The sequence below is a fragment of the Rana temporaria genome, chromosome 5 (genome assembly GCF_905171775.1).
Source record: "Rana temporaria chromosome 5, aRanTem1.1, whole genome shotgun sequence".
NCBI lineage: Eukaryota > Metazoa > Chordata > Amphibia > Anura > Ranidae > Rana > Rana temporaria.
The window spans coordinates 318,036,229-318,055,315 of record NC_053493.1 but is presented as its reverse complement, the minus strand read 5'-3'; the positions used below and the strand labels follow the sequence as shown (position 1 = coordinate 318,055,315).

The 19,087-nt window shown below is 39.7% G+C and overlaps 1 protein-coding gene across 2 annotated transcripts in view; it reads left to right on the top strand.

Moving 5' to 3' along the window:
- The window catches only part of PCMTD1 (protein-L-isoaspartate (D-aspartate) O-methyltransferase domain containing 1), a 66,039-nt gene extending 47,515 nt beyond the window's left edge, over positions 1 to 18,524 (top strand). For both annotated transcript variants that reach the window (XM_040354182.1, XM_040354184.1), the window contains exons 3-6: positions 3,552 to 3,654; positions 8,395 to 8,566; positions 10,670 to 10,793; positions 13,588 to 18,524. In XM_040354182.1, coding sequence (XP_040210116.1) covers positions 3,552 to 3,654; positions 8,395 to 8,566; positions 10,670 to 10,793; positions 13,588 to 13,955 — 767 coding nt within the window. In that variant the 3' untranslated portion in view covers positions 13,956 to 18,524. The remainder of the gene's footprint in view (positions 1 to 3,551; positions 3,655 to 8,394; positions 8,567 to 10,669; positions 10,794 to 13,587) is intronic.
- Positions 18,525 to 19,087: the final 563 nt, after the last annotated feature.

The following is a 19,087-nucleotide window of genomic DNA, read 5'->3' as shown; positions in this document are numbered from 1 at the left end:
AAATATTGCAGTTACGTTTAAACTGACACTTGAGATACACGCTCAGACTCATTAGCACTGTTGGCTCCGGTTCTCTCTCTGACTCTGAAGCCGTGAGCCAAACAGACGTGCAGAATGATGTCACAATCCAAGCCACGCCTTCAGTGGCGGCTGGTGCTCAAAAATTTTGGGTGGGCGCAAACGGAAAAAAAAAAACAATTGCAGCCTCACTGTGCCCATCAAATGCAACCACTGTGCCATCGATTGTCACCACTGTGCCATGCCATTAAACGCAGCCACTGTGCCATGCCATCAAACGCAGCCACTGTGCCATCAATTGTCACCACTGTGCAATGCCATCAAATGCAGTCACTGTGCCATGCCATCAAACGCAGCCACTGTGCCATGCCATCAAACGCAGCCACTGTGTCATGCCATCAAACGCAGCCACTGCCATTAATTGTCACCACTGTGCCTTGCCATCAAATGCAGTCACTCTGCCATGCCGCTGGCTCTGATAGGCACTTCCACACAGCCAACCAGCTGCCGTTATTCAGGAGGCCGGCGCTCGCCATCCGGCCATCTGAATAGTCGGCGGCAGCGGCGAAAATACATAGATTCATGCAATGCATGAATTTATGTATTTCAGTGGCTGTGCGAGAGCCAGAGGGGGCGGCGCTCCAGCGCCCTCTATGGACGAACCGCCACTGCACGCCTTACATATCAAGCCATCATCGGAGGTAGGTTGTATAGTGCGATTACATTTTATATGACACTTTAAACATCCCAGTTTTTAGTAACTGCAGCTAAGTACGTAAGAAAGCATTGTTTTATTTTCCCATTTGGTGCAGATCTCGTTTGTCTCTAACCTTCATTCTGAAAATACTAGTTTCTTGGCTATCAGAGCTTAGTAAATAAGGGGAAGCTCCGTTGACTTCCATCCTGTGCAAACATAAGGTTCACAGTTTTTTTTTTTGTTTTGTTCGCATGTGACTGGGTATTTTTTGCTTAAGGGGATACACGTTTTTATTTTGTTTGTTTTTTTGAGCAAAAAAAACTGGCAGCTCAAGTCGGAGCCACTACACCATACTATATGCTAGGTTAGTTCAGTGAAATCCCCCCTGGGTGAGCTGTTTTGCTCTGACAGGGGGACGCCCCCCAACCAGAGCACTCCATTGGCTGAGAGTGCTGATTGGGAGTTGGTCGGATATTGGTTTCCCAGAATGATCGTCTGACGGAAGCTGGCCAAATAGCCGGTTTCTGACGGACAGACCGGCATACACATAGGCTTTGTGTCGGCTGTTTTTTTTAAACAGTCGTTGTCTGCCAACATTTGGCCCGTGTGTACCTGGCTTAAGTGAACCTTTACTTTATTTTCTAAGCCTAGGAGAAACTCCACTTGCAAAATGCACACACTAGTTACGTTTAGCAAATCAACCCCACTGTCTTCAATGCTTTCTGAGTAACTGACCTAAATCAAGTGAATAGATGAGGAATTCTGACACTTGTTTACAGTATGCATGTCCTAGGCCAGTGACTCAAAGTATTGAAGCAAGACGCACGCCCTGCATTGTACAGGATGATGCAGGAGTGCCTGCCCACATTCTGACTGAAGAGAAGGGAATTGTGGATGATCGGCTGTTGCGACAATATGGCGTAAGTGAAGTATTACTCTGGGTTAGATCATCATCACCCCATAGATGATGATCCTATAGATGCAGACTGAATAGATTTAACTTGCAATAACTATTCAACAGCTAAAAGGGGAATAAAAGTGACTATCTATTTACAGTGGATATAAAAAGTCTACACACCCCTGTTAAAATGTCAGGTTTCTGTAATGTGAAAAAGATGATTAATTTCAGAACTTTTTCCACCTTTAATGTAACCTATAAACTTTACTACAACAAATTGAAAGCTTTTAGTTGGAGAGAAGGAAAAATAAAATAATGTGGTTGCATAAGTGTTCACACCCTTAAACTAATACTTTGTTGAAACACTTTTTAAATTTTATTACAGGACTCATAGGACTTATATGAAATATTTGCCCACTCTTTGAAAAACACTCATTCTGTCAGATTGTAAGGACATCTCCTGTACACAGCCCTCTTCAGATTACCCCACAGGTTTTCAATCAGATTCAGGTCTAGGCTCTGGCTGGGCCATTCCAAAACATTCTTCTTCTTCTGTTGAAGCCATTCCTTTGTTGATTTAGTTGTATGTCAAAAAGTCAACTAATAGGATTCCCTCAACATCCCAGAAAACAATTGCCATAATATTTCTTCCTGATCTCTGTCTCATTCTTCTTTGAAACAGGCTATCTATTTGTAAATTGCAGATTCTTTTAGTGAATCCTCCCCATAAACTTTAATAATAGCAGTAATGATATTGTCATTCTTCCAACCAAGTTTCACCATAAATTTTATGTTAGTTCTTGCTTTAGTTTTGACAGATCATGTTGCTCCAAAGATGGTTGGCTTCACACTGGAATACGTTTTAATCTCGCACTATTAAATCCTACCTATGCAGATTTTAAAACTGTTAAAGTAATGGGTTTAGTTCTGCTTTAATCTTTAGGCTGTCAGCAGATCGGCCTCTATAAATTTGGCACAGTGCCGAAAAAAAGAGCAACTGAGCAAGTGCAGATCAGGGTAAAGCTGTATTACTGGAATTTAAACAGTATAGGTACTTATTTTTAATGCAATGCAAAAGGGGCCAGACTGGAGTGTTCTAGCAGGACTTAAAGCGGGGGTTCACCCAAAAAAAAAAATTCTAACATTACATTGAGCCGAGTTGTGAGAATGATATTAGGCTGTTTTTTTTTATTTCCTTGCCGTACATACTGTTTTATCTATATTTTTACCGCGGCTTCCGGGTATGTAATCTGCAGGACTGGGCGTTCCTATTCACATGTTAATTCATTGACATGCTTCCGACCGGCGCATACAGCGCGTCACAAGTTGCCGAAAGAAGCCAAACGTTGGTGCGCAGGCGCCGTATAGAGCCGACTCGCAGTCCGGCTTCTTTCGGCAACTCGTGACGCGCTGTATGCGCCGGTCGGAAGCATGTCAATCAATTAATATGTGAATAGGAACGCCCAGTCCCGCAGATTACATACCCGGAAGCTGCGGTGAAAATATAGATAAAACGGTATGTACGACAAGGAAATAATAAAAAAAACAGCCTAATGTCATTCTCACAACTCGGCTCAATGTAATGTTAGAATTTTTTTTTTTGGGTGAACCCCCGCTTTAATTTTCTGACTAAAGTTCCACTTTTATAAAATGATTTTTCTTCATCTTTTTAAACACCTCTAGTGTGGTGTGTGTTTAATGTTTTGCAGCTGGTAAAGTAGAGTATTTTATATGATTGATTTGAGGAGGCAAAAGTTGACAATATTCTAAATCTATTTTGAGCATTTGCTTAGTTTATCATTACTTCATATGTTCGTAGGAACTGGTATTGTGCTTGTTTAGCCTTTTAAAAAATATTAATATTGAAGAGGCTAATTTTTATTTTTTCTGATGAGCCAGCACAGATTTCACCAGGCATTATCTCTGCTCCTATTTCAGGTCCCTTTGGCATTAATCATGGAGTTGAGCTTCATTCAGATGTGGTTGAATATGCAAAGGAGAAATTGGAGTCTTTCATTAAATACAGTGATAGCTTTGATAAGTGAGTATTGTCTTTGCCATTGAGAAAAAACATTTTGAAACACAAGGTGGAGGGTATTCAAACTTGGGGGGGAATGTTAAAAAGGTTTATGCAGTTAGAGACCTTGAAGGACTTAAATCTATCTGTTGCAAGGCTGTTTATGTATAACCTAGGTATTCCCTTGTTTGGGTTTTTCAGCCCTTCAATAACTCCAATGGTTCATTGACACCAGGTGTGTTGGGACTGTGCTTGTTTACAGTCAGCTCAGTTTACACCAATGCAATGTGGTGTTGTGCACTAAAAAAAATTAGAGCATGCAGTAGGTTTTCTCGGCACACCATGTTTCGATACAGCCCATCACATCATACAGCACTGTGACCAATAAAACTGAATGAAATGCCTCACTTCATTAACCCCTTCCCACCACCTTGGCCTTTACATTTTTTGGACCACCCTGGTGACCATGTGATCATTGACACAGTGGTCACATGATTGAAAGTTGGCCCCATTGGCTGCAGATTTTTACCCCAGACTGAAAACTGTCTTTTTGTGCGCTCTCTAAGCACATAAACATTGTCTGCCCAATGTGGCTCATTTGTGCGATCTGTGGGCGTTAAAGCTCACTCTTTTGCTGCAGCACAAATGTGTTGCGCAGTTGCAAAGGGGTTAAAGTTGGGGGAAGAAAAGAACGCCATAGAATACGCTGTTTTGTAGCTCATTGGCATAACACACTGGGGGCTGTTTTCCGAAGTAGCTGCTGTTGTAAATGAGCTGTTGTTCTGTACATTCATGTATGTAGCATCTTGATGTGTCCAATTGTTCTCTAAATAATTCCTTATGGTTTTATATCACTAAAAACGTTCTTGTATTATGGGGTACAGAGAGAGAGATATAATTTTGCCCCTGTACAAATCATTAGTAAGACCCCATCTGGAATTATGCATTTATAGGTGAAGTTGATCCAGGAAATATCCGAGTGCCTTTCTCGCTGGAGCAAATTGGATCATGCTTTTTTATTTATTTATTATGGGGGGTGGTTGAACTTGATAGACTTGTGTCTTTTTTTTTCAACCAGATTAACTGTGTAAGAGTTTAGTTGGTTGTGTAAGCAACATTAGAATTTCAGAATTTTTTACCTTTTTATCATTCTGCTATATAATTTATGACATTTGAAGAATAACAGTACTAAGTCAAATTAAGTTATTGGGGAGCTGTAAAGTAATCAAATGTCCTACCAGTTCAAATTTCCTTCATTTTACAAAGTCCATTATAGACACAGGATTACCTGAATCCCTTAGCTTTATGTGCTCACTAACTAATCATTGGCCGACAGGTTCCAGCAGGACAGCATGTCTACCTGAACTGAGCCCTTTGATACTGTAAGGGATTAGCTCAGTAGCAGGGTGTGCAGGGCCCCCTGGATGGGTCACCGCACAGTTATGTAGGAACGGACAGATAGGAGTGAAAACAAAACAGTGGTTTATTTCCAAGTCTTTGGTTACAAGTGCAGGTATCAAAAACAGCAAAAATAGAACCGAAAGTAAACCCTTGCCACTTTGGGCATCTAACTGCAAAACACAGGAGCCTATATACCTGGTCTGGAACAGCCTACTGCCGACACACAGAAAAACAGTCTTTTAGTCATACAGACTTAATCTCACAACTCAGAAGAAGCTGCTCCCCAGCCCTATGCAGGAATCTGGTTCCAGGGTGGAGCCCCTTGTTGAAGCAAGCTGGGAGTGTTATAGAGCCCTGAGTGCTTCATCTGTTACACCTGAGCTTGATAACCCACATTGAGCCCCAAACAGGCTCACTACCCAGCAGAAACCCAAACGCAAATCAGTGTACAGCATAAACTGGGGACAAATATATCTCCCTTCTTGGACACAACCCATAGATTTTCCTGGCTTCCTGTCACAATACCTACTTTCGTCTAACCTCTCCATTGTACATGGTTTCTGATTTTTCACTAAAGACATACATGTTTATAGGAAACATAGTATTAGGCTGATGGGGATTAAAGGCAGGTTTTAGATGCAACAGCTAATACAGTAATGATGAAGGCAGTTGGAGACAAGGTAGTTGACACTCCCATAAGTGTTGTATTCTGTAGGATCTTGAGCTGGCAGTTTATGCAGGGGCTTGAGCATCAGTAGATGAAGAACTAGAGGTCTTCTTTGCAGGAGGCCCTTTATCTTGAACACAGATTTTTTGGTATAGTGTTGTTTCATATACTTATTGAAGACCAGAGGCCCAATCCAAGATACTGGACACACTGTTCAGATTATCTTTCTACATTTTGGATCACAATCCTTTGTGATCTTAGTCAATAAATATTTGTGCCATGTACAGCCCTGGCCAAAAGTTTTGAGAATGGCACAAATAATAATAATAATAATCAGACCTGCCACTAAAGGGCCAGCTGACATGTTATCATGTTAGTGTTTCTCTTGTTAACACCGGTGTCACTGTTGACGAGGACAAGGCTGGAAATCACTCTGTAATGCTGATTGAGTTAGAATAACAGACTGGAAGCTTTAAAAGGAGGGTGGTGCTTGAAATTGTCATTCTTCCTCTGTTAACTATGGTTACCAGCAAGGAAACATGTGCAGTCTTCATTGCTTAGCACAATAAGGGATTCACAGGTATGGATATTGTTGCTACTAAGATTGCAGGTAAATCAACTATTTATCAGATTGTCAAGAACTTCAAGGAGAGAGGTCCACTTGTTGTAAAGAAGGCTTCAGGGTGCCCAAGAAAGTCCAGCAAGCGCCAGGACTGTCTCTTAAAGTGGATTTAGCTGCGGGATCAAGCACCACCAGTGCAGAGCTTAATCAGGAATAGCGGCAGGCAGGTGTGACTGCATGCACAGTGAGGCAGAGACTTTAGGAAGATGGTCTGGTGGCAAAAAGGGCAGTAAGAAAGACACATCTCTCCAGGAAAAACATCAAGGACAGACTGATATTCTGCAAAAGGTACAGAGATTGGACTCCTCAGGACTGGGGTAAAGTCATTTTCTCTGATAAATCCCCTTTCTGATTGTTTGAGGCATTGGGAAAAAAACGGAGAAGAAAATGTGAGCGCTACAATCAGTCCTGTGTCATGCCAACAGTAAAGCATCCTGAGAACAATCATGTGTGGGGTTGCTTCTCAACCAAGGGAGTGGGCTCACTTCACAATTTTGCCTAGGAACACAGCCATGGAAAAATAATGGTACAAAAACATCTGAGAGCAACTTCTCCCAACCATCGAAGTTGGGTGACGAACTATGCCTTTTTTACAGCATGATGGAGCACCTTGCCATCAGGCAAAAAGGATAACTAAGTGGATTCAGGGAACAAAACATTGACATTTTGGGGCCATAGCCAGGAAACTCCCCAGGCCTTAATCCCTTTGGGAACTTGTGGTCAATCCTCAAAAGGCGGATGAACAAAAAAGACCACACAAATTCTGACAAGCTCCAGGCATTGATTATGCAAGAATGGGCTGCCATCTGTCAGAGTGTGGCCCAGAAGTTGATTGACAGCATGCCAAGGCGAATTGCAGAGGTATTGAAAAAGAAGGGTCAACACTGCATATATTTTTGCATAAACTTAAAGTGGATGCAAACATGATTCATGAAATTTTACCTAGGCACATATATCTGTAGTTTACATATCTCTCTCTCTAAAGCCCTAAGTCATGTATCTTTCTACTGCTCCGTTCTTCTGTTATCAGCATGATAATTTCTGACAAGCTCTCGGACATTGGAGATAAAAGCAGCTGAAAATTTGTGTAGAGGAGAGTGCTATAAATAGATTAGCAGAGAGCTGGTCTATTCACAGCTATGCACGTTTCTTTGTTCCTCTGCCTATGTGGAGGGGGGATTGTGTTCCTTTCCTCCAATCGGCTGCCACACAGTGTGTGCCAAGAATCCACACCCAATGCTGGAACGGGAAGAAACATTTCTAACATGATGTGCATTTTTAAAGAATATAGAAAGCTGAAGACAGCAGATATGCATGTAAAGCTTATATATGGAGATTTGTATCATCTGAGGCTGTTCACTTCACTGGGTATAGGAGAGGGTTTACATCTACTTTAATGTAATTGTCAATAAAAGCCTTTGACGCTTATGAAATGCATGTAATTTTACTTCAGTATACAATAGTAACATCTGACAAAAAGATCTAAAAACACTGAAGCAACAAACTTTGTGAATTTTTTTATTTTGTGTCATTCTCAAAACTTTTGACCAGGGCTATTTACTTGCGTGTTTAAGATGACTGACTGTAATTATAAAGGTAGAAGGAAGTTTAACAGAAAAAGTATTTGGTAGTTTAAATGTTGGGTGTGCCTTCATTCTACTATTTTTTTGGTATGGCTTTGTGCATGCTTTTAATGATGTAGTTCTAGTCCTTGTATAACCTAACTTTATATAGGGCTGCAAAAGATATTAACGCTGTGTAAACTAATATTAATGCATTCAAAATAATAGTAATGATAACATATAAAGTGAGTTCATACTGTTGTGCTGTGGCATTGGTGCTGTGTGGTGCCAATCATTAGTAATGGTAACCTACTGCTCATGCATGAAAGGGCACAGTAACGCACTACTACTAAAAATCGGTTGATGGATATTTTTTGGTGTGTGTCACTGCGTGTTGACGCACTAACCTACCAGATCGGCGTAAATCCAGCCCGAAGACGCCACATAATAGAATGTTGTATTTATTACAGTACTCTTCATAAAATGTGATTTTCTTTTTGTCCGTTTTTTAGATTTGAATTTTGCGAACCTGCTTTTGCAGTTGGCAATTGTTTGGAGATTGCATCAGATAGTCCACAGTATGATCGAATTTACTGTGGAGCTGGTGTTCAGAAGGACCATGAAAACTACATGAAAATTCTGTTGAAAGTTGGTGGTATTTTAGTTATGCCTATTGAGGACCAGGTGAGACATTGTTGAATATTGTTCTTGCTGTGTTTGCTTTGGAAAAATAACAGTACAAGCCAGAACATGTGAAGATTATAGTGTCTGAAAGTGATTACCAGGAGTCCAAACAAAATTATGTAAAGTAATAAGTATTTATAAATACGGCCTGGGCAACAAGCGATTGTACTAGTATCATGGCTGCAGCCATGATCGTGGGATGGTTTTTTAAAGTGGTCTTTTGGCTTTCCTGTAAAAATAATCTAGGCTTGTAACTTTTACAGCACTCAGAAGGCCTGCGCCACCACTTTTCCTGGGTTTTCCGATTCTGTTGTTCTCCACTGTTCCCATTCTGATAGACCCCTGATGTCCCCATAAAGAGTATTAGTCGCTACCCAAAGCTTTTACAAGGGGTTTGTTCACCCCTTGTGATGGCAATAAGTTAAGTTCACCTTCAGCAGCATGTTACACCCATATTTACCTCTCCCCCTGATCCGCCCCTCCTTGTAACAGATGGGGGGACCTTCTTTCCCCACCTGCTGTCACATTTTGAAAACAGTGCAGCCACCCGGGGCTCCCCCCACACAGCCACGTGAATCATTCACAGACTTCTGTGAATGAATGCTTACAAGTACTGTCGGCCATGGCAGCTGATGGCTTGTAGTTCGTAATGAACTGCGAGGGCGCTGGTGAATTCTCTTGTAGTCCATTGAGCTTCCTGGATTTCAGTGACTGCCTGCCTGTATCAGAGGTACAGGCAGACAATGTAATACCAGTCTGCAAGAGCCTTACTTTGCACTCACGATCTGCTGATCACAAGCGGAATTCTCTACAAGCTCACAAGCTTACCTGCTAACAAATGTACACTTTTTTTTTTTATTTGAAGGATACGTTCACCTTAAAAAAAAAAAATGCAAACTAATTTTAACTAAATAAAAATTCAGTTGCACCCCTGTGCTCACGCCCAAATGCAAATTCAGACGTAGGTTTCGCATGCATATGTAAACGGTGACTACACTAAACGGTATCTCACATTTAACTCTAAGCTGAAAACCTGTAAAGACTTTTAAACAATTTTAGGCTCCATAGTTTGCCGCCAGGCATGCGCAATTTTAAATCTACATGTTTGGGATCTATTTATGCAATACAGCATCATATTTTATATTTTTCCAACACATTTTTTTTTGCAGGAACATTAATTTGGGTGTATTTTTTCCACAAAATTTGCATTTGATAAACGGTTACACAAATATCTCATGACATATAAAAATGCAGCTGCCACTGTTTTATTCTCCAGGGCCTCTGGTTTCAGAAACATTTTGGTGGTTCTAATACATTTTCTAGCCAAAAATGCAGATTTTAACATTATATTTGTAACATCAAAATCCCTGGTAGGCAAGCAGTTAAAGTGGATGTAAATCAATCTGACCTGGACACATATATCTGTAGTGTTTACTTTTCTCTCTCCAAAGCCCTAAGTCATGTGTCTTTCTTTTGCTCCGTTCCTCTGTTAACAGTATGATAATTTCTGACAAGTTCTCCGACACAGGAGAGGAAAAAGCAGCTGGAAATTTGTGTCAGGGAGGTAACTCGGAGACAGATATGCAGAGAGCTGGTCTATTCACCACATAGCTCTGCAAGTTTCTTCACTCCCCTGCCTATGTGGAGGGGGGGGGGGGTTATGCCTTTCCAATCTGCTCACAGTGTATGCTCAGACTTCGCCATCAGTGCTGAAACAGGATGAAAAATGTCTAACACAATGTGCACTTTCTAAACAGTATATAAAGCTGACTACAGCAGATATACATGTAAAACATATGTAGGGAGATTTGTTTCATCTCTGTGTATCATCTGTGGATGTTCGCTTCACTGGGTATATGTGAGAGTTTACATCCACTTTAAGGTAAGGGGCAGTGAACAGTGCAAGAGTTTGCCCAGAACCTACAAATGTGACCTAGGTCATGATGTATTGAAGTAATGTGAAATTTTAAATGTGCAAACCTTTTCTTCGAAAGTCTATCTGCTTGGTAGATTTATTATTTTTTTAATTCAGTTTATTGTTGTTAAACATGTGAGGGAATATGTATAGCTGAAGAACTGCATGTTCTCTTTATCTTTTTATAGCTTACTCAGATCCAGAGAACAGGGCAAAACACATGGGAAAGTAAAAATATTTTAGCGGTTTCATTTGCTCCCCTAATGCAACCAAGTAAAAACGACAACCACAAACCTGAGACTGTGAGACTACGTAAGTATTTACATGATGATTGATTGCTAGTTTGAAATTATTACTCATCCTAATATACAGGGTTATACAGTCCAAAACACAGCTCTAAGCGTCTAAGGAACCTGACATATGCCAATTTATGGCCTGTGCAAGTCCTAACTAAATTTTGCATTTATTGTATGCCCATAAGGTAGGGTGGAATTGTTTGGTCATGCTTGTTATAATGGCTGTTTAACTATATGTTATCTGTGATTAGTCACTTTAATGCATGTAGTAAGAAAGATCAGTCTATCATGAATTCAGTTGTTTGACAGTTTAAATCGTTTGACACAGCAAATAAGAATATTTATTTGGAATTTTTCACCAAGACCTATTGTCTCTTTTTGAATAAAATGTACACATTATTGATCAAATCCCTTATTTGTTTTGAAACATACATTTCTTTCATCAAAAACTTAGTATATAGAGCAATTTTATCATTGGCAGGCATACAATAAATACAGATATCATTTTGAAAACTGACTAAGGCTCCATTCACATCTAGGCGTTTTCACGCCAGACGCCCGCCGCTATTGCAGCCTGCAATACGCTGGAGGGGGGATTTTACATTGTCGGCTATGGAGATTGTTCACATCTCCACGCCGAACGCCGAAACGCCTGAAGCTCAAAACAAGTCCCGAACCCTTTTTTTGGGCGGCTTCGGCGTTCGGGCATAACCGACAGTGTAAAATCACCCCTCCAGCAAAAAACAAGGCTGAAAAACGACGCGTTTTGTCACCGCAAATCGCGGGACAAAACGCCTATTTAATGTCGCCGCAATACGCAGCATATCGCCGACGCAAAGGTGTGAATGCAGCCTAAATGTTACGGGTTGCACTGTATGTTGCACAGTTTGCCGAACATCTCCTAGCAATTAAAAGATTTAAAATGTTATATAATTGAGGTTACCTCATGTTCCATGCAACAACTGCTGTTTTTATCTTTAACCCACGCTAGCAGCACGATTATCTTCCTGTCTGTGGTGATTGTCTTTCTCTTCTTAGCTGTGGATGGTTACCTCCAAATGGATTATTTTCCAACTGCTTCTGCCATATTGGTGTGCTAGTTTGAAAGTATTAATTATCTTAATTTACAGGGGGATATAGTATACAATTCTAAACACTCATAAACATTTGTCCAAATTTTGTGTTGGAAAGTATTTGCATCCATAATAGATTTTTATATTATTTTTATTACCATTTTTGGTTTTGAAAATGTTAATGTGAAAATGCATGTGATCACACAGTGAGGTGAGAAATGGTTTTACAGGTAGCATGCGACTCCAGTGATGGAGAGAGAGACAAACATGCACCTTCTAAATGTAGCTTTTAAAACAACTTTTAATCCAACCTAAAAAATGCTACTCACAAACCAAGCTAAGGTGCAAGCATAAATGTAATTAGATCCTCAGTATCGTGTATCCCGATGGAGTCTGTCAGCAGAAGGTAACCGGGTCCGGAGTGTCCAGTGCACCCGTAGGTAGGCTGTGCTTCCTGGTTCCATTGATTAATAGTTGCATAATACAGATAAATATGCATATGGAAATAAAGAATATAAAAACAAAATTACAATAATCTGACACAAATTATGAAAAAAGAGGAAATGAACACAAAAGAGCAACTATACAAACTATATTTACTAACTGCCTATGTTTTAAGGAGTATGGTTCATTAGGAATTTGTTACATACCAATTTCTAATATGAATTATAAACGCCAGTGATGGAGAAAACTCATGACTTTGTGGTTGTAAATGCTGAAGGTTTTTGATTCTATGCATGAAGGTAAAAAAAAAAACTTCTGTGTGCCGCACCCCCCACAGCCACCCTTAGGCCCCTTTCACACCTGTGGACCGTATGTCCGCTTTTTCATCCATCTGTTTGCGGATGAAAAGGGGACATACATTGGTCCCTATGAGATCGAGGATGTCAGCGGATGAACATCCGCTGACACCCGATCTCGTCCGTCTCCGCAATGATCCGATTCTGCTGACAGAAGAAAACACTATTTTTCCTTCCGTCATCGGATCTGATGAACACGGACATGCGGTCCATGTTCATCCGATCCCCCCATAGAGGAGAGCGGAGAAAAGACAGAGCGGTGTCATCCGCCGGCTCAGCGGGGATCAACGGAGCAATCCCCGCTGAGCAAGTGGAGGTTTACGGGGCGGATCATTACTAATCCGCCATGTGTGAAAGGGGCCTAATACTCACCTGAGCTGTATCTCGATCCAGAAATGTGCACGAGAGCCTCGGCTATTCCGAGACTCCCTCTCCTCATTAGCTCAGGCAGCAGCGGGAGAAATCGCATTGAGGAGAGCGAGCGGCATGGCTGAGTTGCAGCTCTATGTTAATTATGGATACATAGTTGAGAAGAGCTTAAGAGCCCCCTTGCTATGGTGCTGGTCAAGGATGAGGAGCCAGGAGCACCAGCAGGGGACCCAAGAAGAGAGGATCAGGGCTGCTCTGTGCAAAACCATTGCACAGAGCAGCTAAGCATGACATGTTGTGTGTGTTTTTTTTTTTTAAAGACTAACTTTAATACCCCTTTAACATCACCTTGGTATGTCTCACAGAAGAATGTATTACCATGTGCCCTAATCGCCTAAACTCGGCTAATTTCATTTAATTTCAGTTTTGGGTAGTCTTTATTTTTAAATAATAATGTATGGTTTAACTGGGAACCTCCACAATTATGGTGGTTGTGTCTGGTATATGAAACAATGTGGCAAAATGAATGACTTTCTACTGTAAGCATAATTGAATTTCTTTTAAACAGCCGCGTGTAATGTCCGGAGCCTTCAGGACTTGGCCCGCATCTATATTCGTCGCACACTTAGAAACTGCATAAATGAGGAGATGCAGGCCAAAGGTATACCTCCAAAGGCACCCCCAAAGCGGAAAAGGAGGCGGTGCCGCAGGCGCCGCATAAACACCTATGTATTTGTAGGAAACCAACTTATTCCCCAAGCCTTAGATAGCGACGATGATGAAAAAATTGACGAGGACAGTAAAGAAGAAGAGAAGGATCATAATGAGGTGATGAAAGCTGAGGAACCGCCACCAAATCTTCTTCGAGAGAAAATTCTAAGCTTACCTCTCCCTGAATCTTTAAAGGCATACTTGACCTACTACAGAGAGAAATGATGTATGTGAAACTAAAACTGTAATGCCTGCTGATTTCATTTCTTTCTTGAAAATGTAGCATTTGTTGATAAACTATTTGGCAGTTAAACCTTTTAGTGACAGTTTCAGTGGACACCTAAAACTGTCTAGATTCCATGCAGCTCTTCTTTTTTTTTTTTTTTTTTTTTTTTTTAGGATTTCTATATTTTCTCTACATTTTCAGATACAGTATGCACACATTTTTAGTGTAGCAAGTTATCCCTTTGTAGCATAGCTTTCAATTTGGAAAGAACTTCTGTAGCCCTGAGTCGAGATACAGGACAAAACGCACTTAAGACAGGTCCAAGTGAATAGCAGTTGGCTTATACAGCCATCGAAGATGCTTCAGTCACATTGAAACATTCCATTCTGTTTCACCTTTTAAACATTTCTTTATATATTGCAGTTAAAAGCAAGTGTAATAGATTAGCACAATAACATTTTGTGGATGCCACAAATTGTGCGATTTGTTAAAAACGTTGAAGGTGTCGGATTAGGAAATCATGCTGCTTTTTGAAGAAATTGTTGCTAGTTACAATCTTCTCTAACGTAATCAGTTCTGTGTATGTTCTGTATAACCAATTTGTTGAACTCTTCACTGGATATCTATGAATACCCTGTTTTATAGTGGTAAAATATTAGTAGTTTGCTGTAATTAAGGGAGTTTTCAGTAGACATTTTCACTGTGCTCGATTACAGTTACATTTTCCTGATATTCCATCTGGCTATTTTTTTTTTTTTTACATTTTTCTATCAAGAGAAAATTTATGTTAAGTTAAAAAAATATATATATATATATATAGGCCTAATGTTCCATGAAACAAGAGGGCATGAAAGTAATTCTAGACAATGGATGGAGCCAGTTGGATTCCCATTGTAACAAAATACTATGAGGCTGGTTTTGTAGTTAATGGAACTGGACACAGCATGTGTTTTAATATCCATAATAAATATCTGTTCAGGTTTGGTGATCATTAAACTCTATAATGTTTGAAACACAACTGCATTTTCTGCAGTTACTGTTTCTGGTAGTTTGTAATTCAACGAGTGGTAATGCACCATGAAGCAAGTTGTGAATAGCAAAAGCCTCATTCGTTTGGTGTAATCTTTTACAAAAATGTCTTGACTTATCTAAGTTTAATTATCAGAGGATTGTAAGCAGACCTCTCTATTGACACATACTATATGGCAAAAGGCATGTGGATATCCCTCCAAATTATTAAGAAAAGCTGTTTCCTGTGCGGGGTACTTTTAATGCTACAGCATGCCAAAATATTTAACCACTTGTGTACATCCTGCCTTGTAGCACCAGTTTGGGGGAAGACCTTTTTCTGTTCTAGCATGACTTTGCACAAAGCCAGTTCCATAAAGATATGAGTTTAGTGTGGAGAAACTCAAGTGGCCTCCGCACAATCCTACTGAACATCTTTCAGGTGAATTAGAATGCCAATTCGAACAGGGTCTTTTCATTCGTCATCCTTGCTTAACCTCACAGATAGCTTCCGAGAAGAGTGGAGGCTGTGTTCTAGCCATGGTTTTGGAATGTGATGTTTTTCCAAGCGTGATGGTCAGGCATCTATAAACTTTTGGCCATATAGTATATTTACAGTTTTTTTTTTTTTTTTTTTTGCACTACTGATTTTCGTTGTATACCATTAGTGGACTTTTTAAAGGATGAGTAACTTTCAGTTCCTCTTGGGATGCTTCTAGTCCTCTGACCTTTATACGCTGGGTCTCATAATGTAGGAACGTTTGTGACAGGTTAAGCTTGGCTTTTCAGCTGAGCCTCTGATGTCCTCTGCTTAAGTAATCTGTACATAGATTCCATTTAAAAGTCCAATAGAGGGCACAGGAGACTTTTATCGCTTATCTTTCAATGGACTTCTCGCATGAACATATAAAGAACTCTCTTCAGCAGATGATATGAGATGTGCTGAAAAGCCAAGCACAATGTCACACCAACGGCAGGAGTTGCAGCAAGTTCATCTATAGAGTTGAAAGGCCGAAAACTTGAGTAATTGTTGTTATTTTAGTAAAGGCTATTTAAGTGAGCAGACCATATTGAATACCTGTTTTTGTTGGCTCCTTGTACCAGTGTAAATGAAAGATTTTAGCAGCAATTTTCATTAACTTGTGCTGTCACGTGGTCTTAAGGTTTGAAAATGTGTCTGTGACATTTTTCAATAAATAGGCTCTAAATTTATTGTAAATCCTCTGCTTATTTTCATTGTATCATTCAAATAAGTGACGATCTTTAACTTTCAGATGCACCTAGACATTTGTTCCCTCTAATCAACTGAGCTGCCATTCTCCCAAAGTGCCTGATTTACTTTCACCTCAAGCATCCACTCATATGAAAAATATGTATTTTTTAAAATTCCCCCTACACGTGAGTGGGAGCTTGAAGTACACGGAGATGCACTTTTCTTTGCTTTACACTTTAACAGTGGGAGAGACCGCATCGTTCAGAGATGTGGAAAGTGGGAAAGTATGTCTGAGTGCAAACACAATTGCTTGTAAAAAATACAGCTTTTCACTCTTCTGAAGAAAGCCAGTTGACCATATTTTCAATTTCTACAACATGACTTTTTAAACCTAACTGTATAGTTTTCTGAGAGAGAGTTTTTAACCAAAAGTTACAAAGTAATATTAACTTGGCCTCTGAGCTAACACAGCACACCTCTTCTGCATGACATTACTGGGCAGCGTTTTTAATAAATCTCTTCCAAGTATATATTGTTAATCCTTTAGTAAAAGAAACGTGCTGAAATACGTAGTTTCTGTGAAAGCATAGATCAATCGTACTTCTGTTTTGTTTCTGAAAAAAAAAGAGGGTAGGGTATAAAAAAATGAATACAAAAAGCTCTTCTGCCTCCCTATTCACCAGGCAAAGGAAAAATGCTCATATCTTACTACACAAAGGTCAGTTCACACTTCTGTACTTAAAATTCATGCATTTGTATTGTTTTTGTAATTTGTGAAGAACTGTTTACTTTGTGCTTTGTTTTATGGAAAAGAAGCACATGGCCATGTAAACGTTAAAATACTTATAAAACATGTTGTACATGGGCTTCTTTTCCCCTATTAAAGCACATTTGCAGTTGAATGCACTTAAGCATGCATGATTTAGAAAACTAGATTGCACTAAACTAAACTGCACCATTAAAAACAAAGACTTCGATCCCACTATTTTAGTGCAGTTTTTAATGTCTGTAAGGTACAGAAGTGGGAATGGGCTTCAGAAGGCTTATAAAAGTTCTGCAGCTAATTATAAAATGTTTTCTACTTGTTTCTATTTGAGGTGCTGGTACAGCAGTGTTCCATGATATACTCTACTCAGCTCATCAGGGATCAAGAGAGTCTGAACTCCCTAAGTAGGCTTGTTTCGTTTAGCAGCAGACTGTTACAGAATAAATTGTGACATAAATAATCATGACTAGGAATTAAGTACTGATATGCCATTCTATTCTACAGTTCCTGAGAAATATGCAATTAAAAAGAATACAATTCAGTAGAATTGGTATTGAATGTGGATACATTTAATGCGCACATTAAGGATAATGCTGAGTGTGAACTGGCATAATTGCTAGACACAAGCATACTAAAAATGTTTTTATTAGTTGGCTGCAAAAAAAAAAAGCAAGCTTTACTAACTCTCAGGAGAAATGTACTTTCTTTTGTGTTTGTATATAAGAAATACATGCTTACTCATACTTGGTGTATTACATACACATTATCACCTTGATATATCATTAGCGGCAAAAAAAAATTTAAGTTTACTAATAGACTGTTCGATCTTGCATCTAATGAATACAGGATATTCACTATTCTCCAGCACACTAGAAATGTTTTATTAGTTGGGCACATTTTGGCAATGCATAGGAAAACATATCTACCAGGTGTAATCAGCATTCACAAAGAGAAGACACTTTAAAAGTACAATGCTTTGTGAATTCAGATAGAATAGAAGGGATAAATCTGAATGTATTCATGCAACTGGATCATTGGTAACAAGTGCTTAGTCAATGTATTGCGTATAGACTTAAAGCCTAATTGAAGTCCAGAAATAGATGTTTTGGTGGACAGAAATTGTATGGACCATCTCCATTTTCATAGTATTACCTCTACTTGTATTATAGCTGTTGTGCAGCGTCTCTAAATGTGACTGTGCAGCACCAGAGTTTGACCAGCCTGTCCAGTGCACACTAAAGCCTAGTACACATGATCAGAAAATCAGACAAAAAATACAGTTTTTGAAGCAATCTTATGATAATATGATCATTGGTACACAGATTTTGAGAGCCGATCACAACAGTTCATGCGAAATATTATCTGAAAAGACAAACACAAAAAAATGTATCATACAATGCCAGAACATACGATAATGGTTTAAACAGTACAGTATTCGGCCGAAAAAAAACGATTACCAGAAACAAAACAATACATTACATTACAATACAACACATTACATCACTTATAAAGTTGTATTCTATTGTACGAGAATCTTCGTAACTTAAGTAACCTTACTTCTGACATGAGACTGGCATGCAGAAAAAAATAAACGAGCGATCATTCATCTGATATTCTCATCATGTGTATGAGGTTAAGTGACTTGAATAGATATGCTCCTTTTTCCCTGAGGGTCCCATTCACACCATTGTGGTGCATTGCTGTAATGCAAGCTATGTGCACAAACACCTTGCAGTGCCAATTATTTTAACCACTTGCTAACCACCCTATAGCAGTTTTACTGCTACATGGCAGCAGCTGTGCACAGGATCCCATATATATATATATATTAGGGTTGTCCCGATACGATACTAGTATCGGGACCGATACCAAGAAAATGCTCCCGATGCTTCACCCGATGCTTCACCCGATACTTGTGGTGTCAGGGGTTATCGGTGCATGGTGAAGTTACAGGCACCAATCACCGCTATATAGTGTATTCTGGCATGTATTCCCGCCGTGTATTCCGCCGTGTATTCCTCTGTGTATTCCTCCGTATATTCCCGCCGTATATTTCTCTGTGTATTCCCGCCGTATATTCCTCTGTGTATTCCCGACGTGTATTCCGCCGTGTTTCTCTTCCCTTCTGTGCTCCTCCTCCACCC